Source organism: Salmo salar, chromosome ssa02 (assembly GCF_905237065.1).
Source record: "Salmo salar chromosome ssa02, Ssal_v3.1, whole genome shotgun sequence".
Taxonomy (NCBI): domain Eukaryota; kingdom Metazoa; phylum Chordata; class Actinopteri; order Salmoniformes; family Salmonidae; genus Salmo; species Salmo salar.
The window spans coordinates 61106029-61131254 of record NC_059443.1 but is presented as its reverse complement, the minus strand read 5'-3'; the positions used below and the strand labels follow the sequence as shown (position 1 = coordinate 61131254).

Genomic DNA, 25226 nt, shown 5'->3' with positions numbered 1-25226 from the left:
GAGGGCAGGTGAATGGGGTGGGGAGTGAGAAGTATGGGTGGTGAAAACGTCTCCAGATGGCTCTCTAATCTGATTCCCATTCATTTAACACCCCCCCTTGTAGGCCTTATAATGATACTGTACTTCATTAATGGGAAGACAAAATAACATCATAGGGCTATTGAGAGTTAATGTAAAATAGTCACAAAATGTTTTGTGATACAAAGTCAATGCCACATACCAAACATTACTAGTAGGGGAAAACCTTAATCTTATCATTCTTATCATTGATGTGGTTCTCTACGGGTTTTTTTTTAACTCATGCTTTTCCAATCCTAGACATTATCTATTAACCCCGCACAATTTAATACATTTAATCAATTGTATTTGTGAATTTAGCTAAAAGTAAAGTACCACACAGAAAGCAAGAGGCCAGGCCACTAACAATTTAAAGAGCCAGTGCAGTCAACATGTCATTTTCCTGTGTTTTCTATATATTTACAACCTATGAGGTTGGAATAACATGAATCATAAGGGAACCATCGCGCTGTCCCAGAAACTTGGCTGGTGCGTAAAAGCCGTGAATTCAGACAAACAAAAACTTCATTATTCTATTTTTTTTTTAAATTATTTTCACTGCATTAGGAATAGCGTACACAGACTTTTGGCTTTACTGCCTTCTTCAGTGTATAGGTACAATTTTATTTGAATTCAAAACCGCTTTTTTTTAGGGAACAACTGATGAGTAGCAGGTGCTTTTAATCAGGGTTGTCACTCATCTGCCAATCAGGGATGTGTCTTTTCTGGTCTACCTGTATACAAACCAGTTAGTCACAAAGAAATACAGAATTATAAGGTAAGAGAGCGGGCACCAAGGACAATTCAATTGCCTTAGGTGTCTGCTCACTTGAATACATTATATACATTCACGAGATACCTTACCACAAAGGATATCAGGCTGGAATGTGAGGTTGGGCTGCATCCACATATATCAGCTCATGATGCACTGCATCTGCTTCTTGCTCCATGACTCTCTGAAAGAGACAAGACAAAACAATGTAGCACAGTACGAAAAGACAGGGATCAGTCAATATGATGTAGCACCATCCACTTCCAGATCCGTTGTGGAATATGGTGTTATCTGCCATTATGTGGTCCTGCAGTTCTCTGAGTCTGATGCAGTTATTTGCAATGATCATATTTACAGTGTGGGTCTCCTGCTCTGGGGTGAACAGTCGACCTCTTTCAACAGATACTGGTTTTCTTGCAGTTCTGTAAAAACATTTGCATGGTTTTAGTGATAGATCCTTCTCATTATGAAAGTAGAGTACATGTTACTGTACTAGTAATACTACAGCACTTAGTTACTTACCGGTTCTCATTTCGAAATATCCGGATGATACCTGCAACAGTATAGCGGCTCAGATTTGGTTGAACCCATTGCCCAGCCTCCCTCATGCTCATCCCATGGCTGACAACATGATTTCATCAGTTATTGCGTTCCTGACTCCTCTTCCCCTTCCCCGTCCTCTCCTTCTCCCCCGTCCTACTTCACCTCTTCCTTCTCCTCCTCCTCCTCCTCCTCTAGTTCTCACCCCTCTTACTCTCTGTCCAATACTGGCCTCCATTGTTGCCCAAACCAAATGTTTACCTGTGGCCTATTTATAGTGCTCAAGCTCTGGTTTGTAAGTGAACTCATTATCTAAAAGTGTTTTCACATGTGTCAATGTGGAAAGGCAATTGGTGAAATAGTGTAGCAATGTAGATACCAATGTTTACAGTTTTGCTAGAAGTGTGTTATTAAATTGCAGACTGAGTGTAAAGCAGTGAGTTGTGTTTACAGTTTTGCAAAAAATGTGTTATAAAATTACAAACTCAGTGTAAAGCAGAGAACGTGCATTCAGTTTGGCACACTTGGTAAATGCATTGGCTCCAAGTGTTAATGGTTTCAGAAATAGTGCTTCAAGAATCACAGTTAGTGTTTAAGCATTCAGAAGAAACTGTAATCACGCATTGGAGTCTGAAAAGGCTCTAGTCTAAAGTCAAATAGACAGTTGAAGTGTTGGCCACCTCATGCTTATGGCAAATAACACCAGATCGAAAACATGCAAAAGAAAGGAGAGGAGATGAGAAGAGATTGATTAATGCGTAAAGGTGCATATCCCACTGAACGCACCGAGGAGGATAACACTGTGTCCGATCGAGCTTTAACGACTCTTGTTTAAACCATGGATATATTTACACAAATGCAAATTTCTGCATTTCATGTTTCACATTTGTGATTCGCTAAATCTAACCAACAAATAAACTGTTAAAATGGATTACATTGTGGTGTTTTTATTCAAAGAAAAACGACAGTAACTGTTTGTAGAGTAACATTCAAGAAAATGCATCTTATTTCTTATTAAAGTATATTCATTCCTACTTTAGTCCAACATGGCAACAAATGGTCACTAAGGTCAACAAATGGTCACTAAGGTCAACAAATGGTCACTAAGGTCAACAAATGGTCACTAAGGTCAACAAATGAACACCATAATAGGGCAATTGAGTTTTAATGGGTGCAATAGTCAAAGAAAGGCTACAGGGCTTATGGGACAGGACACCCAACACCATCTCGCATATTTTAACCCCCCCCCCCATCATTTCATCAACTTTCTTTGCATTACAACTGGAAAAATAAATAACAAGATCTCCCAGCACATATACAAGATCAAAAATACAGTTTGGTTGGTTTAGCAGTAGTGTTTTAAGCATTGCATTAAGTGTCATAATATGAATCGAACATACTACTTATCCGTTTCTACTTGTCAGATTTGAATACAGCAAAACAATGATGGAAAAATCATACAGGTGTTAGCAATCACAGAGTGTGTGAGGAGAATTTCAGTATGTGCAGTATTAAAATGGTTATGTTGTAACCGAATGATTACCATTATATCAACTGACTGTACAATACTTATCTCAATAAAAAACTGTTGACCGTTCTCTTTTTAGAGATCACCAAACTCTCTCAGTAATACACACTAATACTGACTGAGATGAGATTGTACTTTATTAATCCTCAAGGGGAAATTAGTTTCGATTGTAATCTCTTCTCAATAGCTGATAAGGAATCAGTCAGTGACCCCTATAGATAACAGACACAAAAATAGTATATTCTCATCAACCAATACAATTTCAACTTTCTAGTACAACTTTGAATACAGTCATTTTTTGAGGCAGTTGATATAGACAAATGTTTAGTTGAGTCAATTCAGATTCTGTCTCCAAAATATTTATTGGTTTAATTTACTGGCATATAATCGAACGGCATGTGGGGGAAATTATCTCAGGAACACACTGGTTATGTTTTCAATCCAAATAAAATAGAATTTTCCTATAAAAACACAATCTACACTTTTACGTTGTCTACAGTTGACCAGCAACTGCAGCAAAATAATAATACAAAATGCTACAGAAAAATATATTCACTTATATAATTTGATATAATTGCATTTCTTATTTCAAAAAAGCACTTGCACATCTGAGTTATCTGGCTGCAGGTGCGAGGGAATATGATAACCTCAAAGAAAAGAGAAACCTGCCCATTGCTCTTGCTCTTATTAAAGCATAATATTTTAAAATAAGTAATACCAGCAAGAGCAGTGTGAGGGTTTCTCTTTTGTTTGAATATAATGGCGTTGCAAATGGCAGTTAGGTTGTAGACTCAAGAGTATGCAAGTTGATATGATGTCCATACTGCTGCAAGCCATTCTTCAATTATCTTATAGGGGTCGCCAAATCCACATGAAAGTCCAGCCAACCGTCGCAAAGCATCCGTTTAGCTTCTTCACACATCACACCAGGACAACTGGGCACAGATGTAAATTCGTTGTCTATCCACGTTGTTTCAACGTATTTTGGGTTTTAAAATGACGTGGAAACAACATTGATTCAACCAGTTTGTGCCCAGTGGGGTGGCTCGATTCGATCCATACCGCTGAAGTTCAAAGTTAGAGCGCAATTTACATTTAATGGAAATGTTCCCATGTTTATGGAGACTGCATTCATGGTAAACTGCATTTGTCGGCTCAATCAGAAATTGCCTTTAAATTTCAAGCTTGCGAAATGCAGGTTGGCATTTATTGTCATGAACCTTGCCCTGGAGGCAGCTCTGCAGAGTGGTCACTAGCTGACTCGACACTGGACTTGACCAACCAATTCCTGACGCTCACGTGCCGTATCCCTAAAAAGAGAGTGAAATGCATGCAGACACCAGACACTTCTCTCCCTACCTGCTTCCTCTTTCTGTCTCCTTTTAGAAGAATAGGAACTACTTTTTCCATTGAGTAGTCTAGGATCCCTTCACAACACACAGCAACATTCTCTGACCCTATAATTTAAACATTCAGTGCATTCTTTCAATTTCTGCCATTCACTACCATTCTATGGCTACGTGTATGCGGTGTCCATATTAGGACATCTTCAGTATCACCATTCAGTATCATTCCATCATACCCGTGTGGTGTCCATATTAGGACTGCCTCAGTCTCAGCAGTCAGGTATTGTACTTGTTCCACCATCCAGCAGTGCTCTCTCAGGTCTATGTGTTCTGATGTATGAGTCTGAATTGTCCCTGTATGTGTTTGTACACTAGTGAAAAATCCAATGTCCCCTCTAGGGATCAATAACATTTTATTTCATTTTAATTCAGTTTAATTCATCCAATTGGCTAGGCAGTAGGCAGTTGCCATTGTGCTGGTTAGCTGGGATAGCTGGTATACACAGGTTAAGGTTGGGCACTCTGCGGTAGACAAAATGGAATGGTTGCGAGTTTGGGTGGCTGTGTATCTCCGCTTTGATTCGCTGGGGGTGTGTGTCCGGGGCAAGCTGCTGACTGGTTGCCTCAGTGATGAGAAAGAGGGCGTGGTTCTCGGGGTCATGAACTTTGAACTTGTAGGTGCAGAGCGAGCATACTTCTTCGGTGGTGGAGTATGGGTGGACTAAGAGGGTTTTGGCTGTGCAGCCGCTGTTGACTTCTTGTAAGGCGACTCGCAGGTAGTTCTGAAGGAGAAGGGATACAAGGAATGTGATACAGGTATCATTCATACAAAAATACATTTATGCAAACATGCAAAACAGATATAAAATATACACATGCAAAAACACATCGGAGAAAATGACACAAAGAGAGACAGAGAACATTACACGGATATCAGTTATATGCAGGTGCACATGCAGGATCAGAACTGAGACACAAATACACAGGGATGTTTTTTGAAGACACACAGGGAGAAAGATGAAGTATCTCTGATACGGCTATATAGCCTCTATTATTTGTATGGCGTTTACAGGAAGACACAGCCATTTCAGAGCGAACAGAGAAAACCAAGACAACGCGTCATTAGTACACAATGACATGCATTAGATTAGTCCTATCTCATCTACCTATCAACTTCCTTCTCAATATCACTCCCTTCTTGACCATCCCTAACCCGGAAATCAAACACATTTTTTTCTTCCAAAAGTGTCTTCATAGTTCCAGATCATTTTTGAAAACAGATCCAGATACAGAGGGATAGTCTCGGCTTGTCACCACCGGCGCTTCTCATGCAGATTGGTGTTGAGTGGAGTTGCCCCTTGACGCTAATCTTGGGTCAGTTTTGCATTTCCCCGCACTAATGGTTAAGGTTAGGATTGGGGGAAAGAAAGCTGATCCTAGATCTGTACTTAAGGGAAACTTCACACTGGAGCCATGCAGATTCAGTCTCCCCCGTCTCGGGGGAGGCGTTTTAGGGGGGCGTTCTTTCAAACTCACTGCCTGGGGGTCAGATGGGGTTCAGGGCGATACCTGGAAGTCGTCCACGGAGGGTGCCGTGCGCTGGGCGGTGCGTCGGCGGTGCCACTGGTGCAGGGTGTCTCTGGCCTCGGAGCTGAGGACCCTGGCTGCCTGTTCCTCCTGGAAGTTCTTGATGAGAGCCATGGCCCCGTACGCACTGGTCAGGTAGTAGCCACCTGGGAGAGGGAGGGTTGGGGAGAAGGGGAGAGCAGGCAGGGAAGGACGTGTTAATGTGTCAACGAGGCTATACGAGGTAGAAAATGACGTATACGGTTTGTATGTTGGTGAAGAATACATTCTGATGTATACGTGAGTATATCGCAAACTGTATACTGTGGTATTGAATCCAGTGTCATTATGTGATGGTAGACCTACCCTCTCCATGCAGCAGTGAGGGGTCCAGCAGCTCCATCATGTAGAGGATCTCAGTGTCCAGCTGAGGCATGTCACACTGGGCCAGGACATAGGTCAGCATCGGTAGGAAGTCATCTGCTCCGTACATCCTCCCTGAGAAAGAGAGAGATTATTATTATTATTATTTTAATATTGTAAATCTCAAAAGTAAACTTTGGCAATATGTACATTGTTACGTCATGCCAATAAAGCAAATTGAATTGAAGAGAATTGAAAGGGAGAGGGGAGAGAGAGGAGCGAGAGAGGAGAGAGGGAAGAGAGAGCGACAGGGGAGAGAGAGAAGAGAGTGATAGAGAGAGAGAGAGAGAGAGGAGAGAGAGCGAGAGAAGAGAGAGGAGAGAGAGGAGAGAGAAAGAAAAGAGAAGAGAGAGAGGGGAGAGAAAGAAAAGAAAAGAAAGAGAGAGAGAGAGAAAAGAGAAGAGGAGAGAGAGAGAGAAAAAGAGCGAGAGAGAGCGAGAGAGGCATGTCACAATAGGCCAGGACGTAGGCCAGCATGGGCAGGAAGTCATCCTCCCTGTACATCCTGCCTGAGAGAGAGTTACACATACCCACACAAAGGGGAAAGGCAAGGTGAGGTATAGGAAAGGTGTGATCAGATGAAAACACACACATGAACACACAAACACACATACTCAGAAGCATGCAGATAAAACAAGGTTGGGGGTCAATAGAATTTCAATATATATATATATATTTTTTTATCAAACAGAAGAATTAAGAAAAAGTGCTTTTTAGTTTCCTTCCTGAATTTACTGAATTTAAATGGAATTGATCCCAATTGTGTGTAATACACAACCAGATACACTATAGACAAATATGTGGAACTCATCCACACTCTCTGTACATGCACCCTCCCTCCCAAAACACATCCTCCCCCCAATCCCACCTACCTGAGTTATCCTGCATGATGGTGTAGATGAGTTTACACACTCGGAGCAGCAGCGACACCTTCTTATCCGGGGAGTACATCTTCCTCATGTTGTGGAACTTGTGGCGGATCTTCTCGATGGCCATGGGGTCAGGGGGCACGGCCCCGTCCACACCCAGGTCCTGGGGCCTCCGGGTCTTAGCCAGGGCCAAATTCTCCCTCAGCTGCTGCCAGCCTCCACTGCTCACCTAGGAGGAGAGGAAGGAGAAGGTTATGAGCGTAGAAATGTAGTTATTAGAAGTGACAAAACCCCAGTGCTTAAATGGGAGAGGACAGAGAGGAAGGTCAAGGTTATAGGTATAGAATTACTAGACAAACAAGGTTATGAATCATCTTCATGGTCATGATCGCCATCTATCAATTATATTTCTATGATCGTTGCTCCTTCTATTTATTCTATTTCTATCATAGACATGTAATTACTAGAAGGGGAGAAAACCTCTCAGACCTGTGGTTATGATGGCATCAACTTCAGGATTCTCCTTAGTGTAAACACTGCATATAAAATATATCCTGTTAAAAGACATGAGCTCCTTGGCTAACGTTCTACTAACTTTCAGAATCAACCATGATTCTAACAGGTGCTGCAATGGAAGACAAAGCTCACCTGGAAGTCGTGCAGGGCCACCTCCACTACGCCCTTCAGCGGCTTCAACACACATTTGTGCATGGCCTTCTCCAGGACAGTGTCTAGTGATAAAACACAGACACATTGGGAGTTAGTGACTGCTTCCCCACACTGGCTTGTAAGTGCACCCATTAGCCCATATTTTGTAGTCAATCGAGTTCAATCAATCTAAACTGGATCAAGACACACTGCTGTGTGCAGGGCTTTCTTTGTCTTTTTGGAGTTCAATCAATGTTTCACACAATTAGGAGGATGTGGTAAAAGTCTCCGTTACATAAGAGCTTTACATTTAAAACTTTTTGAAGGGATAAATCTCATGCAACTGCAAACGCTTTTCCGCAATGAAACGGTAAACGTAAATGCTGTAAAACATCATGCAGTAAAATAAATACCATCCATAACCATTAAAAACCTCAACTGACCCAGATGGAGTTTGACCATGCAATGCCATTTTATTGTACAATGGTGAGTACGCTGTGAAGAGTTACTTCCACTGCCTCGCCCTAAAAACATAACCCAGCCATAACCATAGCTGAACCTGCACACTAACGGACATCAAATGCCTCAAGATCCTCAGGAGAATAATGGGTAGTACATCCTTGAACACAAACTACACAGTTCGATAAAACAATACATCCATCACGTAGGCTATTCTATTATTTTGCATCTGACCTCAAACTGTATAAAATCAGTGTCAGCGAAGCGGTGCAACCTGTTTTCAAGCAAATAACTGTTTCTCATTCGTTGCTGCTGATTAACTAGCGGTGACCGAGCCTAATGAACCGTAGCCGGCAGCTGGGTCCTGAACAGTAGTTTTTATCGCCTCTATTATTTCAACTGGTTATTCTTATGTTATAACCTCATTAACATTTGTACACATTTGCCTTTGTTAACGCCACTTTATCATGCAAAGCCTTCATCCAAATGAATCTAGTGGCCTATTGTGTGGAAAACCTGGGAGAAGCAGAAGTCTAGAGAGGGGGACTGCTTCATGGTGTTTGACATGAGCAATGCTGGGTTTTCCAGGAAAACAGAGCTGAGAGAGAGAGAGAGAGAGAGAGAGAGAGAGAGAGAGAGAGCTTAAGAGAGAGCTTAAGAGAGGTACAGAGAGCTTGAGAGAGAGAGTTACAGAGAGCTTAAGAGAGAGAGAGGAGTACAGAGAGCTTAAGAGAGAGCTTAAGCTTAAGAGAGAGAGAGGTACAGAGAGCTTAAGCGAGAGAGAGGTACAGAGAGCTTAAGAGAGAGAGGTACAGAGAGCTTACGAGAGAGAGAGTATAGAGAGCTTAAGAGAGAGAGAGTACAGCGAGAGAGGGGGGTGTACAGAGAGAGAGAGACAGACACAGAGACCGAGAGGGTGTACATAGAGAAAGAAAGAGAAAAAGAAAGAGAAAAAGAAAGAGAAAAAGAAAGAAAGAAAGAAAGAAAGAAAGAAAGAAAGAGAGAGAAAAAGAAAAAAAGAGGGAGGTTTGGGGAAGTGTAAGGTTAGAAAACTCCCCACTCCCTACAGACTACACAGCACTGTATTGTTATATGTAAATGAGCCAGTTTAGCAAAGCAATGTCAACCAAGGTAAAAACTGTGTAGCGTTTTACTGTCGGCTACGACTAATAAAATAAATATGATTCTGAATACATGAAGAGGAAGGTAGATTATTAACATGGACTCGAGAGCTGGATAAACACACACTGGTTAATAGTTCATTCACATGAAGTAAACACACACACGTCCCTCTACACTTCCTTACTGCTGGTTTCCTGTCTCCTCCCAGGATTGGCCTTGACTCCTTTGTATGTTGGGCAATGTTTGTTATGTTGCTATACCTTGTCTGTAAGCCTTTACAATGGGCTACACCCCATACAAAAAAAGAGTTCCAAAAGGGTTCTTTGTGGAGAGATAGGGTTCTACCAAGAATCAGTTGGATCAGAATAACCCTTTTTGGAAGACCAGGGTCCTTTGTAAGGCAAATGGTTCTACCTAGAACATTTAACATCCTTTACTGTTTTTGGAAGAAAGGATTCTTTGATGATTCTTTGGAAGACAAGAAGCGTTCTACATAGAAGCAGCCGTCTTTCATCACCGTTACGATGTAAAATGACAAGTCATCATCCCGTTCACAGGGTTGGTTAACTCTGGGGAATCCTTTGGTGTCTAGACAGTTAGGTAGATTAGCCTTTGGTTTCCTTGTGTGTGGAATGAACTACAATGCATTTTAAAATGGGAGGAATTGGTGCCTCTAGGGCATTTCAGACGGTTGTTAGGGGACCTTTATACTGAAGAATGTGTGTAGTTTTTTATGATTTGCTTTTGGTGTATTGTTGTGTATAATAACGCAGATTTTATTGTATATATGAATATGTGGTTTATGGTGTTTATTGTATTTTGATGTGTATTGGGGTGCTATACAGGGCTCATCTGGAAAAGAGACCTTGGTCTCAGCATTGACTCTGTCAAAATAAAGGTCAAAATAAATTAAAATACAATAAATAATAATATACTATTTCCCAGCATGCTCTATCGCAGGGAGATTTTCAGAATTGTTTGTTTTACTGTAATATCTGTGCTTTTGCATGTACATTGATTGGTTGATACATTTTATGCTACACAAAGATAAATAACATACAGTTTTCTAAACACCCAATCTGTTGGATTTATTGTACCCGTTACTGAGATGGTTGTTCCAGTTTAGATGATTTTGGTAGTCTCAGTATTCAATCTTCCCTACCCTGGCAGTCATTCTGAATGCAGGTTGTGGGTGATTAATCATTCCACTTGTTGGATATCCTAACTCTGGCTGGATTCCAGTAGGAATTACACATCACTTTGCAAGCCAGCATAATGTGACTTGCAGGCCTGATGTGGCCTGTAAACCAGGAGATTCTTAACACCACTGTGTTAGGGTATAACTAGACCCTCAAAGAAAGGCTAAAGACTTCTAGAACTAACCCAAGATAGACTTGGGTTAGTTCTGTCGTTTCCAATAGGAGCAAATGAATCATAGTGTACAGAACAAGCAAGGAGGTGGGCAGAGCCAAGCATGAGCTAGTGAGATCCTATTGGCGCGTTCTAGCATTTATTTGCATATTTCCATTAGGGAACGCCTGCTCTGTGAAGTGCGTGTGTGCAATAACTCAATTCACCCTTGCACTTCTAAACAACAACATATTTTACAACTTTAGCAAATGGGTAAAGTCTACAAAACGCAGTCCACTCTGTTTGTTACAGATTCTAGTTTTGGAAACAGAAAACTGTATGGAGATGAAATGTTTCAACAATGACAAAATTAGCAGAATGTCGGCCAAAATCCATCTCGCTTTATCTTCTCCCGCTGCCGGCCACTGGGCTTCCTCTGATCACCATATTTTGTAGTGAGTGGAAACGCCAACTGGATACTTCACATTTATACTTCCGGTGAAATATCTGACTCATTGTTCTATTTGTGGAAAGGCCTTATGATATACACTACCGTTCAAACGTTTGTGGTCACTTAGAAATGTCCTTGTTTTTGAAAGAAAAGCAAATTTTTTGTCAATTAAAATAACATCAAATTGATCAGAAATACAGTGTAGACATTGTTAATGTTGTAAATGACTATTGTAGCTGGAAACGGCAGATATTTTATGGATTATCTACATATGCGTACAGATGCCCATTATCAGCAACCATCACTCCTGTGTTCCAATGGCACGTTGTGTTAGCTAATACAAGTTTATAATTTTAAAAGGCTAATTGATCATTAGAAAACCCTTTTGCAATTATGTTAGCACAGCTGAAAACTGTTGTTCTAATTACAGAAGCAATAAAACTGGCTTTCTTTAGACTAGTTGAATATCTGGAGCATCAGCATTTGTGGGTTCGATTACAGGCTCAGAATGGCCAGAAACAAAGAACTTTCTTCTGAAAGTCGTTAGTCTATTCTTGTGAGAAATTGCCAAGAAACTGAAGATCTGGTACAATGCTGTGTACTACTCTCTTCACAGAACAGCGCAAACTGTCTATAGTTAGGGTTAGGTGTAGTTTTAGGGTTAGGGGGTCGGGGTTAGGGTTAGGGGAAATAAGATTTTGAATGGGAATACTTTTTTTGGTCCCCACTTGGATAGTAAAACCAACCTGTGTGTTGTATGTATATGTGTGTCGGTGGGTGTCTGTGTGTGTTGACAGTCCTTCTCTGGTTCCCTTTATAAACACACACTTGGTTACTCTACCCCCATGCTCACTCTTTACCTCAATTACCAGTAAAACTATCAATTTTACCCCCCCTCCCCTCCCTTACCTCAGTTACTAGTACATTGATCCAGTTTGGGCTTTTAAATGACATTACGAGGACCTACACCCATTTCTCCCTCATGCATCTTATACATACAGCATACATACAGCATACACTGACATAGTATGTCAACAGTGAGTGTAGGAGCGCACAGTCCAAGCTTCACTTCTCTATTCCTGAAAGCCTTCCATAGCCTGCGGCTTTTACCATTACGTCAGTCTGTCTGTCTATACAGGAATCCCATTTTTGTTACTTGTCGAGACTTAACTTTGTAAACATTGTATCTGGTGGCAAACACGGAACATCCTAGCCTATGTTACTGTCCTTTTGGGCGTAGAATGTTACTGTGCCTGGTTTAGTAAATGTATGCATAGGCCTATCGAGAGCATTGGTAGTCTTTTATTGTTATGTTTATTACCTTGCATACTTCTAGGAAGGTAATAATGTCTCTGTAAGACATTGGTTTACATTATACAGTCCTCTGCCCCATGATCTACGTTTTCTGTTTCTAGACCCATAAGCTGAAAGAGAGAGAGAGCGAGGGAGAGAGAGAGGGGGGGTGGGGGAGAGAGAGACAGAGAGAGAGAGAGAGAGAAAGAGAGAGAGGGAGAGAGAGGGAGAGAGAGAGACAGAGAGAGACAGAGAGAGAGAGAGAGAGAGAGAGAGAGAGAGAGAGAGAGAGAGAGAGAGAGAGAGAGAGAGAGAGAGAGAGAGAGAGAGAGAGAGAGAGAGAGAGAGAGAGAGAGAGAGAGAGAGAGAGAGAGAGGGAGGGAGACAGAGAGAGAGAGAGGGAGAGAGAGAGAGAGAGGGAGGGAGAGAGAGAGAGAGAGAGGGAGAGAGAGTGGGAGAGAGAGAGACAGAGAGAGAGAGAGAGAGAGAGAGGTCAGCTACCACTCCAACAACCACTTCTTCTCTGAACAATGCTTGGCTGTTGTTGTTTACAAAGAACAAGGGAAAAGAGCCGAGTGTAAAATTAAGGCTACATATTCATGCAAATACTTATTCAGCCCAAACTCAATGAAAACCCTCTTTGACAACATTGGCTAAGTCAGCCTCTATACCAATTTCATTGTCAAACATTAGCACTTGCTTGCATCATCTCCGTGTCGTCAAAATGAGGACTGCGTATTGTAACCTCCTTCTCTAACTAGGCCTATTTTCTGTCACTAGTAAGTTCATACCATATTTGGTCCCACATTAAAATAATCCCTGACATTTATGGATTTAGGTTGGGAGATAATTGTCATTTTTGCCATTCCAATTGAACCACAAATGTAGCTTGGCAGTTGGCACCACTGTGTGAATTTGTGCCAAGCTGGAGAGGCCAGGAATAACTGACTGTAGGGAAGGGAGGGTACACTGGCATCTCACTGGCATCTCACTGGCATCTCCGTAACCCAACGCTGGTTTCTATAACCAGTCTGTCTTAACATGGACTAATAGGGAGTTCTTCAAATAGCTGGGCTAATTTTCATTATGTATAGGCTAGGTCTTGACAGTTTATCACTGTAAATATAGATTTGGTCACTGTGAAACTAGTTTTTTAGGTGTTACTTCCCTATTAGAGCTGAAGTGGTTGGAGAGAGAGCCAAAATGAGCAAATGATATGAGAAACACCCACACCCACACACTCATACAGACGTTCATGTGAAGTACGTAGGTATCTACGCACACACCAGCTTCCTTGTAGTTTGAGTTTCAATGATATATATGTACAGTAGGCTATAAAGACAACCCCCCCCCCCCGCCCCTCCCCCCCACACACACACTCACCTATCTGATCCTCAGGTATGAGTGATTCGATGGGCGGGTCCAGTTCGGAGCTCTGCGTCAAGTAGGCCTTCATCTGGGTCATGAACTGTCTGAGGGTCTGCAGGAGGTCTAAGCCTGACGTATGACACCCCTTATTCTCCTGTACAAAACTGATATAATCCTGGACCAGGCATCCAAAGTAGGAACTCTTGTCCCTGGAGAGCGCCGCTATCCTCCTCACGGCTCGCCTTTCTGGGGTCATGAACGTGCTGAAGACTCCAGAAACTTTTCGAAAGCTTAGCGCAACTTTGACCCCGACTCCGACCCCTCTCCGGCGGGCTTTGAAGGGAGGACGGAGGCCCTGGTCCAGGTCGTTCTCCAGGCTGACGCCATAGTCTTCCTCTTCTTCGTCACAGAGGTCTTCGTCGTCGCTGCTGTCCTCGTTGTTGCCAAGGTGATGCCGTAATCTGAGAGGGGGGCTGGCGGGGAGGGAGAGGGGAGGGTGGGAGTAGTCCAGAGAATCTGAGGAAGAGGTGGAGATGGACATGTCGCTCAGCCTCCCCTCTTGTCCCTCTCGCCTGGGGGTCTTACCCGGAGGGCTGGGGGGGCTACCAGCACCATTTCCCACTATGGCCGGTGCCTGGCACGGGGGAAGTTTGGCACGGGACAGAGCCTTGGCGATTGTCTCGTCATCAAGAGCGATGTGGCACCGGTGGGCGTCGATGTCAGGTTTTTTGGGGCGTGGGGGAGGAGGGTGTTGAGGGTGATGGTGGGGCACAGGCATGGCAGCGCTGCTCGTCGTCTTTTTGGAATGGCTGCTGTGCCTGGCACCCATGGGAGGGCGAGGGGTGGGGCGAAGGTTCTGATTGGATGAGGGTTGCAGTGGTTGCCTGGTGACAACAATGGCTGCGGGCGTTTCGGGCATGCTGCTCTTGGGCTTCTGGGGAAGAGGGGTGGGGGGAGGGGGAGCTTGGCGGCGCTGGGAGAGGGAACGGGGGGGCGGGACTAAGAGGGAACGGGGGGGCGGGGGCCGAGGGGGGCGTGACTTTCTTTTCACGTTGGGGTCCGTGACAGGGGCCGAAGACGTCCCACCGGTAGTTCCCGGGCTGGGGGTGGAGTGTGTGACGTAGGGGGAAGGAGAGGTGGAAGAGGATTGAGGGTCTTCCTCAAGTCGCCGGTGAGTCTGGAGGAAGAGGGGGTTGACGAAGCAAAGAGCCCCGTTGGACTGGCTTCTCTCCAGGCGAGAGGAGGAGGAGGAAGGGGGAAAAGCTGGAGGAACGCTGCTGTGGCGAGTCACACTCTGTTTCTCTTGTGTCCTCTCTGCACCCTGGTTGTCACCGTCTCTGTCAGGGCGCTGTGGTGGAGGGCGAGAGGGAGAGGTTGTCCTTCGCAGGCTGCCTAGAGCAGAGTGCCAGAATCCTAACAGGAGAGAAGAGATTGGGAATCATTAACAGAGTCCACACACTGTATACATTGAAAAACCTCCAATAGCTGCCCAACCACAACCTGGCACAATAACACTCAAAGTCATGATATTCATTCTAACACACAGACAGACACCTTCATACACAGACTCATACCCTCATACACAGACACATGCATACCCTCATACACAGACACACACATACATACCTTCATACACAGACACATACATACCCTCATACACAGACACATGCATACCCTCATACACAGACACATGCATACCCTCATACACAGACACATGCATACCTTCATACACAGACACATACATACCTTCATACACAGACACATACATACTCTCGTAAACAGACACATGCATAACCTCATACACAGACACATACATACCCTTATACACAGACACATACATACCTTCATACACAGACACATACACATACCCTCATACACAGACACATGCATACCCTCATACACAGAAACCTACAAACCGCCTAGCCCTAACCTTGACCCAAACACACAAAACAAATGCATAAACACCCACAGGAACTACCATCAACACCCCTTTCCCACTTACTTCATCCTCCAGTTCACTGACACATACACAATATAGTGCAAGTAGCACTGTAGTTAGGCAGTCAACCTTTTTATATCCCTCTCTTTCTTTCTCTCTTTTCCTCTGTGATCCTACTCTCTTCTGAGGCAGCGGAGAATGTGGTGAGCTCAGCCCTGCTTCGCCCAGCACTGATTCAAGAATGCTGTCCGGACAGACACACACCCAGAGAGACAGAGAGACGGACGGGGAGTCACACATGCAAATTCCACAGGGGTGGTGGGAGTAGTCTATACACTGGATAGGCCTACAGTAGTGTGTAGGCCCTCCTCTTTCCTGATCCTCTACCTCCCTTCACTTTGACCGTGTTTCCTGCTGCAATGCAGGACATTGGTTTCCGTTACGATCGTCTCTTCTGTTTTTTTTCACTTGTATCCACTGAATCAGTCTATTGTTTGCTGGCACTTGGTCCACAAGTCTCTGTGCTAACTCATCCAGATCACACACTAAGAAATACTTTACAGAATAATGGCATTCATGTAATAGAATCTACAGACTGTTATAAATGATTCCATAAGTTACTTTAGAGGACTGCGAAGCACCTTCTATACGCATTCAATTCCACAAACACACACACACCCTCTGCACAGCAACACACCTGGGGCGATAGAGAGCGACGGAGCTATGTCGGGCACCGCTTCAAAGGTCTCGTCATACCTCTCTAGTCTAGGGACGGAAAACACTCGGTGGTATCGATGAAATGCCCACTTGAGAAACATGACCTCTGGAGCTAGACTGAGACAGGCAACCTCTCTCTGCTCTTTACCCCACCCGGAGTGCACTCATCCTGGGCTGGGTTTAGCAGTGACCCCACAGGGAATAGCCTGGATGGATCTCCTGCAGAGAGCTTTACTGATAGTTCAAAGGACATTTCTTCCTCCACTACTTTCTGAGTCTTGGACAGACTCTGTACCCAGAGCTAAATTGTATGTCAGTAATGTATTCATAACCTTCGGTAATGGAGTATACTGCAACAAAGTGTGTCTGTAGTGAGTGAACAAACTCAATTCAGTAGAGGGAACCATGTCCGCTGCTCCCTTCATGACCTCGTAGTTAATATGAATAATTAATGAACTACGTTGAAATGACTTAGCCGAGCCAAAGTCTGCTGCCCTTGGAAAAACCTTTGATAACATTTTGGTGTCGCAAAACAATATCCTTTGTGCCCCCTGAGAGAGAAAATAGTCATTACGCATTTCTGTACAGGATTTACTGCAGTGTTTTAGCAAAAAGGCTCATCCTTTTCTTTAAAACACTGGCGACACACACAATATAACATAGATGTCTTGAGACGTGTCTGCAAAGATTCCATAACGTAGACACAAATATCCATTTAAAATAGAACATGTCCATTGGAGAAGGGAGTTTCCCTAAATGATTGTGTATACTAAGAAAAGATCCTCATGCAGACTCACCCCCCCCTCTCATGCACACACGAGGGGTCAGAGTAAGCCTGTGACTGATGTGTGTGCCTGCGTCCATGCCTGTGTGTGTGTGTTCGTGCCTGTGTGTATAATTCTCCAGTCACCACACCCTCCTTCGCAGCCCTGGAGGAAACTGACTCACACACTGGAGTTTCAACAGAAGGAAACTAAGAATATCACGACAGAGTGACTAACTAAACCTGCCATGAAACCAGACCACACCGGTCAGCATGAGTTAACTAACATATAAAACTAATAGACGGTATCAGTAGGCGCAGCACCTGTACACATAGAAACGTCACTCTGTGGAATGAGGGGCTTTTTTACGTTATGCATGTATGTACTCAAGGAGACACAGCCCATTTGGATATACTGCCTTCAACAATATGAAAAACATTTATAAATAAATACAATTATGCTGTTTCCTTCTATATCAATTTACTATCGGATAATTGATGAGGATATCATTTTTATGTCTCTGTGTCCAGTAGTTTCACTAGCTAATGCTAATTTGCGTTAGCGCAATTGCTAACTAGAATTAGCGCAATGACTGGAAGTCTATGGGAACAGCATGCTAGCTGTTTTTGTAGACTTCCAGTCATTGTGCTAATGCTTCCCTGTAGCTCAGTTGGTAGAGCATGGTGTTTGCTACGCCAGGGTTGTGGGTTTGTTTCCCACGGGGGGCCAGTACAGAAAAAAAAAAATGTATGAAATGTATGCATTCACTACTGTAAGTCGCTCTGGATAAGAGCGTCTGCTAAATGACTAAAATGTAAATGTAAATGTAATGCTAGTTAGCATTGGCTCGCGAAACTACCTCTAACTTCCTTCATACTGGACGCAGATACATATGAATGGTATCCACGAGTTCATCTGACTCTGGGGAAGTAGATAAAAGGGCCTCATTGCCAGAATCCCAAACTATCCCTTTAAGCAGAGAAGAAAATAGAGTTGATCACATTCTACCCATCTATTACTGTAGTACCTGCTCCTAGTTGGGCCACCTCCTCCAGGTCCTTCTGAGTCTTGGAGGCTGCAATGGCTTCTGGGAGATTCAGGGTGAAAGGAAGGATGTCCCTGAAAAGAGAGGAGAGAGAATGATCCAACTATGTCTATAATGTCCAACAGATATTCTGGAGATTCCGAGAGTGGACTTTCCCAGCCTGTATTTCCTCCTGCTAGCTGGACCTGTGTTCTGTCCTCAGGGTGGGTGATGTCACAGAGTGGTAGAAGGGGTTTGTCAAAACAAACACAACAGCCTGAACACCGGAGCAGAGAGATGAGGAAGAGAGTGACATCACTGTGCTGTTACTGTCAACTCAATGCCAACTAACAGAGCCTTGAGGCCTCAGCTGGTGAATCTCTTCACTAGCAAACACAATATGCTGACTAAAACATTCCTTTTACTGTCAAATTTAATATGCAAGTTATTGAGGATATTTTCCCTACTAGGTCTCTGGTTATTAATGAACTACAACTCAGGCCTGGAGTTTTTTCCTAGTCACGTCAAGTGAATAAGAAAAACTCCTACCGCTAAACATTCTTTTTTAATGTTTAGGATTTATTTCACAGATTGAAACTGTGTTGTGCTGTGTTGGGCATTACTGGAAATTACTGGATATTACTGGGCATTACTGGGCATTACTGGGCAATACTGGGCATCACTGGAAATTACTGTATATTACTGGGCATTACTGGACATTATGGATATTACTGGATATTACTGGACATTACTGGATATTACTGGCACAGTGGCACACTTTCCTTTAATCTACTTCCCATACCACAAGGGTTTTACGTCATTCCACTTGTGGGGTATTGTTGTATGTTTACTGTAAGTTGGTGTTTTGTCATTACTGGACTTTAATGACATTACAGTTGTTTAATGTTTTGGTTTCTATTTCTCAGTTGAAACAAAGTTCTGACGTGTCTTTCACTCTGAGCTGTCTGTCTACCCAGCTGGCATGAAGCTGGTCTAAAACCAGAAGTGAGAAGAGGGCAGTTGAGACAAGCTAGGTCCTGAGTGCTCACTGCTTACTTAACACATTGTACCCGATAGTAAATCTACAGGTTATGATCTTATGGACAATGTTTTACTTCGCTATGCTGCACCCCAGATTGCAACTCCACTGAAATATATATTTCATTGGTCACTGGAAAAGGGGATGTTTGCAAATGTATGGAAGCATGCTAAACTGTGTCCTATTCTGAAAGACAGCAAAGAACCCATTACTCCTGCCAATAGTCAACCAATTAGTCTACTCCCTTCACTCTGTAAGATATTGGAGTGTGTTGTGAGTAGACAAATATGGGAGTACATGGAAAAGAATGATCTGATTACAGCCAATCAGCATGCTTATCGCAAAAAACATTCCACTACCACTGAATTGGTTGACATGACTGACCAGTGGCTCAATGCTATGGATAAAGGAAGATTTGTGGGTGTACTATTTTTAGATTATAGTGCAGCATTTGATTTAATGGATCATAAAATAATTTTGACGAAATGAATGCATTGTGGTTTTAAGGAGGTAGCATTGATTTGGGTACAGTCATATTTAACTGACAGGAAACAGTCCACCTCTATCAATGGTTCATTTTTTTCCCCTCATGCTTTAAACTGTGGAATACCGCAGGGCAGCTGCCTTGGGCCACTTCTTTATTTAATATATACCAACGACCTTCCTTATGCCTTATCTGAAACTCAGGCTACTATATTTGCAGATTATACTACAATTTATACAGCAAGAAAATTGGTTCAACAGGTACAGCAAGCTTTACAAGGAGATTTGTAGAATATCAGGGAGTGGGTTTGCCGGAACAAACTTGTTTTAAACACCAAGAAAACCAAAGTTATGTTGGTCTGTTCCACAAGGAAAAGGGAGTACAAATTGAGGAAGTGGCAAAAACCAAACTACTAGGAGTGCAGCTAGACAACTGCTTATCATGGTCGTCTCAAATAACTCATCTATGTAAAGAAAATATTAAAACAGCATGCATGATGAGAAGGATAGCTAGATATTTACCGGGAAAGATTCTTAAGCAAATAACACAAGCATTAATTGAGAGTCAGGTTGTCACGTCCTGGCCAGTAAAATGAATTATTTGTCATTGTAGTTGGTCAGGGCGTGGCAGGGGGTGTTTCGCCGCCCGCAGTGGGAGATCGAGGCAGCGAAGGCGGAACAGCGATACTGGGAGGAACAGGCAAGTCAGCTACAGGAGCCTGAGAGGCAGCCCCAAATAATTTTTTGGGGGGGCACACGGGGAGTTGGGGTAAGTCAGGTTGGAGACCTGAGCAAACTCCCCGTGCTTATTATGGGGAGCGACGGAGCAAGCAAGCACCATGTTATGCGGAGATACGCACGGTATCGCCAGTGCGCAGCTACAGCCCGGAGCGCTTGGTGAAAGCTCCTCACAGGTGTCATGCTAGAGCCAGCATCGAGCCAGGACCGGTGATGCAAGTTGCAAGCATCAGACCGCCGGTGAGGGTTCATGGCCCAGTGTATCCTGTTCCTGCTCCTCGTACTCTTCCCCCAGTGCGTCTGCCCAGTCCAGTACATCCTGTTTCTGCACTAGCCTTGAGGTGCGTGTTACTAGTCTGGCGCCTCCAAAGCCAGCCCACGCATCAGGCCTTCAGTGCGCCTGCCCAGCCCAGTACGTCCTGTTCCTGCTCCTCGCACTAGCCCTGTGGTGCGTGTTACTAGTCTGGCGCCTTCAAAGCCAGTCCCATGCATCAGGCCTCCAGTGCGCCTGCCCAGCCCAGTACGTCCTGTTCTTGCTCCTCGCACTAGCCCTGTGGTGCGGGTTACTAGTCTGGCGCCTCCTAAGCCAGCCCCACGCATCAGGCCTCCAGTGCGCAGTCCCAGTCCAGAGCTTCCGGCGACAGTCCCCTGTCCAGAGCTTCCGGCGACAGTCCCCCGTCCAGAGCTTCCGGCGACAGTCCCCCGTCCAGAGCTTCCGGCGACAGTTCCCCGTCCAGAGCTTCCGGCGACAGTTCCCCGTCCAGAGCTTCCGGCGACAGTTCCCCGTCCAGAGCTTCGGCGACAGTTCCCCGTCCAGTGCTTCCGGCGACGGCCTACAGTCCGGAACCGACAGAGACGGCCTACAGTCCGGAACCGACAGAGACGGCCTACAGTCCGGAACCGACAGAGAAGGCCTACAGTCCGGAACCGACAGAGACGGCCTACAGTCCGGAACCGACAGAGACGGCCTACAGTCCGGAACCGACAGAGACGGCCTACAGTTCGGAACCGACAGAGATGGTCTACAGTCCGGAACCTGCAGAGACGGCCTACAGTCCGGAGCCTGTAGAGACGCTCCTCAGCCCTGAGCCTCCAGCAACGCCCCTCGGCCAGGGGTCTCCAGCGACGCCGCTCAGCTCGGGGCCTCCAGCGACGCCTCTCAGCCCGGGGCCTCCAGCGACGCCTCTCAGCCCGGGCCTCCAGTGATGCCGCGCAGCCCAGAGTCTGCTGAACGGGAGCTACGGCCAGAGCCAGAGCCATTACACCCCCCCCCCTTTAGGTTTGGGGTTGTTTTTGTGGGTTTTGTTTTGAGGTGCATTCGGGGGGGGGGGGACTGTCACGTCCTGGCCAGTAAAAGGGGTTATTTGTCATTGTAGTTGGTCAGGGTGTGGCAGGGGGTGTTTGTTTTGTGTGGTTGGTATTGTGGGTTTAGGTTCTAGTTTTCTTATTTCTATGTTTATCTAGCTTTTCTTGTTCTATGTGAGTTTTGTCAATGACCTCCAATTAGAGGCAGCTGGTTGTTGTTGTCTCTAACTGGAGGCCATATTTAGTTGTGTTTGTTTTCACTGGGTTTTGTGGGTGGTTGTTTCTAGTATAGTCTATGCACCTTACTGGACTGTTTTCGTCATTTGTTTTATATTGATTAAGTGTTTTCTTTAATAAATAAATAAGAGGATGAGCACTTTACCCGCTGCGTTTTGGTCCCCCTTCAACGACGATTGTTACACAGGTGAACTACTGTTCTGTGGTGTGGGGAAATGCATCAGCAAGTGAAATTAGGAGGCTGCAGATTGCACAGAACAAAGCAGAAAGGATTGTTTTAAGGTGGAGATATGGTTCTTCTGTTGTAGTCATGCGCAATGTTCTTGGTTGGTCATCAACCAACAAGATAATTGAAAAAAAACATGCTTATTTTATTTCATAATATACACCATTTAAAACAGCCAAACTCTATTCACAACGGTTTTTAGTTGGTAAGAGACAGACATTTAGTAAATACTAGGAATAGATTGTCCACAATCTGTGTTATCCAGACAGAAAAGAGAAATACGCAAAATAACATTTTGATTTAGAGCAATAAAGAAATTGAATAATTTAACTGAGCAAATGAGAAACCTTTCAATATATACACATTTAAACAATACTTTAAAACCATTTAAATATAATACATAAGAAAGTTGCGCTGGACTATGGTAGATGAAGAATCAAAATATATTTTTAGACTGAGTATTTATCGGGTCAATATGTTAGTTAATCTGTTTGTAGCAGTGTATTAATTATATGTGAAAACGTGTTCGTATTATAAATTGTATTTTAATGTTTAAGGACTCTTGGAAGATTAGTCCAAATGAGGACTAAAAGAGATCAAAATGAAGAAAAAAAAAGAAAAAAAAAACACAATGTTATTTCCATCCATCCATTTCCATGCAGTTGCTGTAGCTCTCACTGCAGTGGAATGACAACAGAGGGAGGAATGACAGAGGGACAGAGGGAGTGGGGATAGGGTGGCGGAGGGGGAGGGGGACAGAGGGAGGAGAGAGAGAGAAAAAGAAAGAGAAAGAGAGAAAGGGAGAGAGGGAGAAAGACAGAGAGAGAGAAAACCTTGAGAACATGACTGTACCTGCTGATACAGTAGAAGGCCACCAGGCGAAACAGGTCTGCAAAACTGATCCCAGATCCTTCCAGAGAAAAGGCTGCAACCAGAGGAAGAACACAGAGAATACATCAAAACTGTTCAGACTTCATTACGAGGTACAGCCACATCTAGTCTTGATTAGCTTCCATCTTGAAATATATGAGGAATTTCTCCCAATAGTTCTTTAAGGTTAATGTCCATTCTATTATACTACCTAGCAGGCATGCCCATTACATTTAATTCTAAGTAGTTGGATATGCTAGTTCGGACATTGAAACATTTGAGGCTAAATCCAACCCACATTCAAAAGGCCAAACCAGGCCAGGAAAGACACTTCATGTTTACATTCAAAGGGGGAAAATTCCAAGACATCCAACGTGCACATCTGGTATGTCATCATTCATCTGGTATGTCATCATTCACCTGGTATGTCATCATTCCCCTGGTATGTCATCATTCATCCAGTATGTCATCATTCACCTGGTATGTCATCATTCCCCTGGTATGTCATCATTCATCCAGTATGTCATCATTCCCCTGGTATGTCATCATTCATCCAGTATGTCATCATTCACCTGGTATGTCATCATTGATCTGGTATGTCATCATTCATCTGGTATGTCATCATTCATCTGGTATGTCATCATTCACCTGGTATGTTATCATTCATCTGGTATGCCTTCCCCATTTCTCCGTCTCCCAAATCCAGTCAGCTGATGTTCTGAAAGAGCTGCAAAATCTGGACCCCTACAAATCAGCCGGACTAGACAATCTGGACCCTTTCTTTCTAAAATTATCTGCCGAAATTGTTGCAACCCCTATTACTAGCCTGTTCAACCTCTTTCGTGCCGCTTGGAAAGCAGCTGCGGTCATCCTCCTATTCAAAGGGGGGGACACTCTTGACCCAAACTGCTACAGACCTATATCTATCCTACCCTGCCTTTCTAAGGTCTTCGAAAGCCAAGTCAACAAACAGATTACCGACCATTTCGAATCCCACCGCACCTTCTCCGCTATGCAATCTGGTTTCAGAGCTGGTCATGGGTACACCTCAATCACGCTCAAGGTCCTAAACGATATCGTAACCGCCATCGATAAGAAACAATACTGTGCTGCCGTATTCATTGACCTGGCCAAAGCTTTCGACTCTGTCAATCACCACATCCTCATCGGCAGACTCAACAGCCTTGGGTTCTAAAATGATTGCCTCGCCTGGTTCACTAACTACTTCGCTGATAGAGTTCAATGTGTCAAATCGGAGGGCCTGTTGCCCGGGCCTCTGGCAGTCTCTATGGGGGTGCCACAGGGTTCAATTCTCGGGCCGACTCTTTTCTCTGTATACATCAATGATGTCGCTCTTGTTGCTGGTGAGTCTCTGATCCACCTCTACGCAGACGACACCATTCTGTATACTTCTGGCCCTTCTTTGGACACTGTGTTAACTACCCTCCAGACAAGCTTCAATGCTATACAACTCTCCTTCCGTGGCCTCCAACTGCTCTTAAATACAAATAAAACTAAATGCCTGCTCTTCAACCGATCGCTGCCTGCACCTGCCCGCCCGTCCAGCATCACTCCAGGTATGTCTGGTATGTCATCATTCATCGGGTATGTCATCATTCATCTTGTATGTCATCATTCACCTGGTATGTCATCATTCATCTGGTATGTCATCATTCATCTGGTATGTCATCATTCATCTGGTATGTCATCATTCCCTGGCGCTACTACAATCCCATTACTCATGAAGTTGTTTTGTTGTAACCCCAACGGTGTAGTAAAGTACCAAAACTGTACATGTCTCTCCAAAGAGAACACGCCCAATAGATAATAGCCAAACGCTACATGAGATTTTCCCTGCAATAAATACAGTGTGTGTGTGTGTGTGTGTGTGTGTGTCAAGGCATTACTGTTTTATAATCAAGATTAGCCCTGTGAGCAATGTGAGAGTCACATTTTTCAGCAGTGGTGGAAGCGTGAAACAAGTCAAAGGAATCATCTATGGAACGCAAACATAAACGAGAGTGTGTGTGTATGTGTGTGTGTGTGTGTGTGTGTGTGTGTGTGTGTGTGTGTGTGTGTGTGTGTGTGTGTG

At 44.0% G+C, this 25226-nt stretch overlaps 1 protein-coding gene across 2 annotated transcripts in view; it reads right to left on the bottom strand.

Moving 5' to 3' along the window:
- Window positions 1-2296: 2296 nt before the first annotated feature.
- LOC106586723 (ras and Rab interactor 2) overlaps window positions 2297-25226 on the bottom strand; it is a 48537-nt gene continuing 25607 nt past the window's right edge. The window contains exons 7-14 of one of the 2 annotated variants that reach the window (XM_014174293.2): window positions 23117-23189; window positions 18240-18331; window positions 13808-15205; window positions 7750-7832; window positions 7105-7330; window positions 6176-6307; window positions 5813-5976; window positions 2297-5025 (exon numbers count right to left, since the gene is read on the bottom strand). In XM_014174293.2, coding sequence (XP_014029768.1) covers window positions 4672-5025; window positions 5813-5976; window positions 6176-6307; window positions 7105-7330; window positions 7750-7832; window positions 13808-15205; window positions 18240-18331; window positions 23117-23189 — 2522 coding nt within the window. In that variant the 3' untranslated portion in view covers window positions 2297-4671. Of the gene's footprint in view, window positions 5026-5779; window positions 5977-6175; window positions 6308-7104; window positions 7331-7749; window positions 7833-13807; window positions 15206-18239; window positions 18332-23116; window positions 23190-25226 lie in introns of both variants that reach the window. The other variant, XM_014174302.2, reaches the window with a different exon arrangement.